A 2,718-nucleotide genomic window follows, 5' to 3' on the forward strand; every position below is an offset into this window, starting at 1 on the left:
GAAAAACTCCCCTTTTAACAGAAAGAAACCTCCAGCAAAACCAGGCTCAGTGTGAGCAGCCATCTGCCGAGGCCGACTGGGGTTCAAGGAGACAGAAGCAGAGATACAAAAGGCAACTGTAAACCAAGTCCATAGGCGGCCCCATCCAAGAAACACACAGCCAGGCAGACGAGCTCAGAGCCAGCTCCCATGGTAGAGGATGAAAAGAGCACATCCAGCCAGTCACAGTCAGAGAAACAGGACTGCACTGAAAAACATGCCAATCTCCAAGATCTATAAACAAAGGTGTTGATGGCAGCAGGACAGCTGATACTACTCTCCAGGATGGAGTCACAGCCAAACACGAACAGACAGTAGATATGTTGACTCTACAGCAATCCCTCACACTAAGCATGCATGCAGCGAAAGTGGAGAGGAAAAACTCTAGCTAGACCTAATGAAGTAGTATTCACATAATAAGACCTGACTTTCTTTTTTTTCTTTTTTTCTTTTTTTTTTTGCTTACAGCCTTTTAAATATTCACAGATTTTAATGCCAGGTGCAGCTTTGGCTATTTTTAAAATGAAATGATAATTGCTGTGTTTTTAACGCAGCACCGTTTTCGAGGTTGGTTCCAAAGTTGTGAGAGGCTGTAAATTGTAATTTTATACTTTAGAGCGGAGGTCTTCAACACGGGGTCCACAACCCCTAGGGGGTTCACAGAGGTACTGCACGGGGGTCTCGACAGCTTTGGTTGATTAGACTTTTTTTTAATATTCCCCCGTAGTTTTTTCCATAATTGAAATCTTTAAATACACATGAATTCAACACACTGTAGTAAACAGATAAATGGATTCAGAAGATGTCTTTCAGTCATCAATACACACATTCAGCGACACACAGGAGCGCTTTCAAGCTGGGCACTGTTTTATTCACAACACCTGTCCCATCAACCAGGAATCAAAAATACTTCAATAACCCCAGGGAGAAATAACTTTAGATACATGTCTCCATATGTAATAGAGTGACTATAGACTATATGATCATAATTTAAAATGGTGTTAACAGTAGACAGTATGTAGAACTGTTTACTTGGGTAAATATAAGTACAACTGGAAAACAAAACACATTTTATCTCCTTGTTTACAACAGAAACTTTGTCAAAATTCCAGGCAAAAATAATTATTTTTTTGCATGTTTTTCCCATCTGGTGACTCATAGGTGTAAAAAGACTCAGATGGCGCTGTACGCTGACGTCCATTCGCCCACGCAGTATGAGTCGGCGCGCTCCGAAGACGAGGGCTGCATGAACGGCTCCTGCTCTTACATCAACTCCACTGCACCTGCAGAACTCCAGGAAACAAACACCTCAGATCCACGCCTTCTCTCCACCACTGCAGCCACATCCACGGTCCCTGCAGCTTCCTCCACTCCGTCCATCACTGATGGTACAAACTTCTCTGCTGGTAAAGCATCAATGGATGCTAGAGAAAGTGTTACAGAGAACAATTTACCTGCCAGACATCGCGCTGGGACTCAGCAGTACTCCAAATCTACAGGTAGATTATTTAATTATTTGAAGTGTAATAATTTAGCTCAGTCTGTCACTGAAATTGAATATTTATATCGTTTTCACAGAGGAGGAGAGCTCTTGCACTATATACAAGGAACTTGATGAGTGTAAGAACAAGATTCTACCCCAGCAGAGAAAATATGGCCTCCACAACACAGAAACGAAGATGCTTTATCACTGCAACTGTACAGCAAAGTGAGTTAAGCTCAAGTCTTCAAGTCTTTTCAGTCCAAACAATTCTTCTTTTTGCACTTTGCTGCGTTTAGCTCCACCCATCTTCCTACAAACTTTGACATTCTCTCTCTGTCTAAAAACAGGGTTTCACAGGGTCATCAAAAATCTTTAATAGTCATTAAACTATTATTTTTTAAATGAAAGCCTTCATTGGCAATAAAATTCATTAAAGGTGATTATTGTAGATTATCGTTGTTTATTAAAAACTATTTGGCCAGATATATTATTGTATGGTATATTTGCATGGAACAGCTTCCAGGTTGATATATATATTTTGTTGGAATGTCTATATATATATATATATATATATATATATATATATATATAGGTACCTGTACTGGTCACTCTCTACAGTAGTAGTTATGGTTTAAAAAATGATCATGTTGAAGGGATATAATTAAAAGTATGACAGATATGAACCTTTTTATTGAGCGGCTGCTTAACCAAATCAGATGTAGGAGATGTTTCATAACACAAACTAAACTAGACCACAGGCAGTGTAAACATTCACCAGCTTATGTAAGAAACAGTGGCCCTTTGAAAGGACTTTACGTCTTTCAATATTAGCATTATGTCACAGTAACACAAATGGGAGGGTTATCTGTTTGTCAGCCTGCTTAAACAGACTGTTTTCTTTCCTTTTTTTAATGGTATCTGCAATAACATCTGACATTTGCTTCTATGTCTTTCTAGACTGTTCCACACTGTGGCTCAATGGAGACAGCTGAGCAAAGAGCATGTTCTTCTGCTTGGACATGTGGCTAAATCCTGCTTCCTGCCACAGGACTGCACAGCAGGCAGCAAGTCAGTGCTTATATTAATAGATACGGCTTTATTTTGTGTAAAATATGACATAACTGTGTGATACATTACAGCAAAAGTTAAAAAACAATCCTCTGGACTTTGTTTCCAAGATTGAAGACGTTTCGCTT

General features: G+C 39.5%; 1 protein-coding gene across 1 annotated transcript in view; it reads left to right on the forward strand.

Annotated features, from left to right (window-relative positions):
• The window catches only part of LOC107086070 (group 3 secretory phospholipase A2-like), an 11,931-nt gene that overhangs the window by 6,908 nt on the left and 2,305 nt on the right, over window positions 1–2,718 (forward strand). Inside the window, exons 4-6 of the mRNA XM_015376812.1 lie at window positions 1,201–1,538; window positions 1,618–1,747; window positions 2,480–2,590. Coding sequence (XP_015232298.1) covers window positions 1,201–1,538; window positions 1,618–1,747; window positions 2,480–2,590 — 579 coding nt within the window. The remainder of the gene's footprint in view (window positions 1–1,200; window positions 1,539–1,617; window positions 1,748–2,479; window positions 2,591–2,718) is intronic.

The sequence above is a fragment of the Cyprinodon variegatus genome, unplaced genomic scaffold, assembly GCF_000732505.1.
Source record: "Cyprinodon variegatus isolate N-32 unplaced genomic scaffold, C_variegatus-1.0 Scaffold142, whole genome shotgun sequence".
NCBI classification, from domain to species: domain Eukaryota; kingdom Metazoa; phylum Chordata; class Actinopteri; order Cyprinodontiformes; family Cyprinodontidae; genus Cyprinodon; species Cyprinodon variegatus.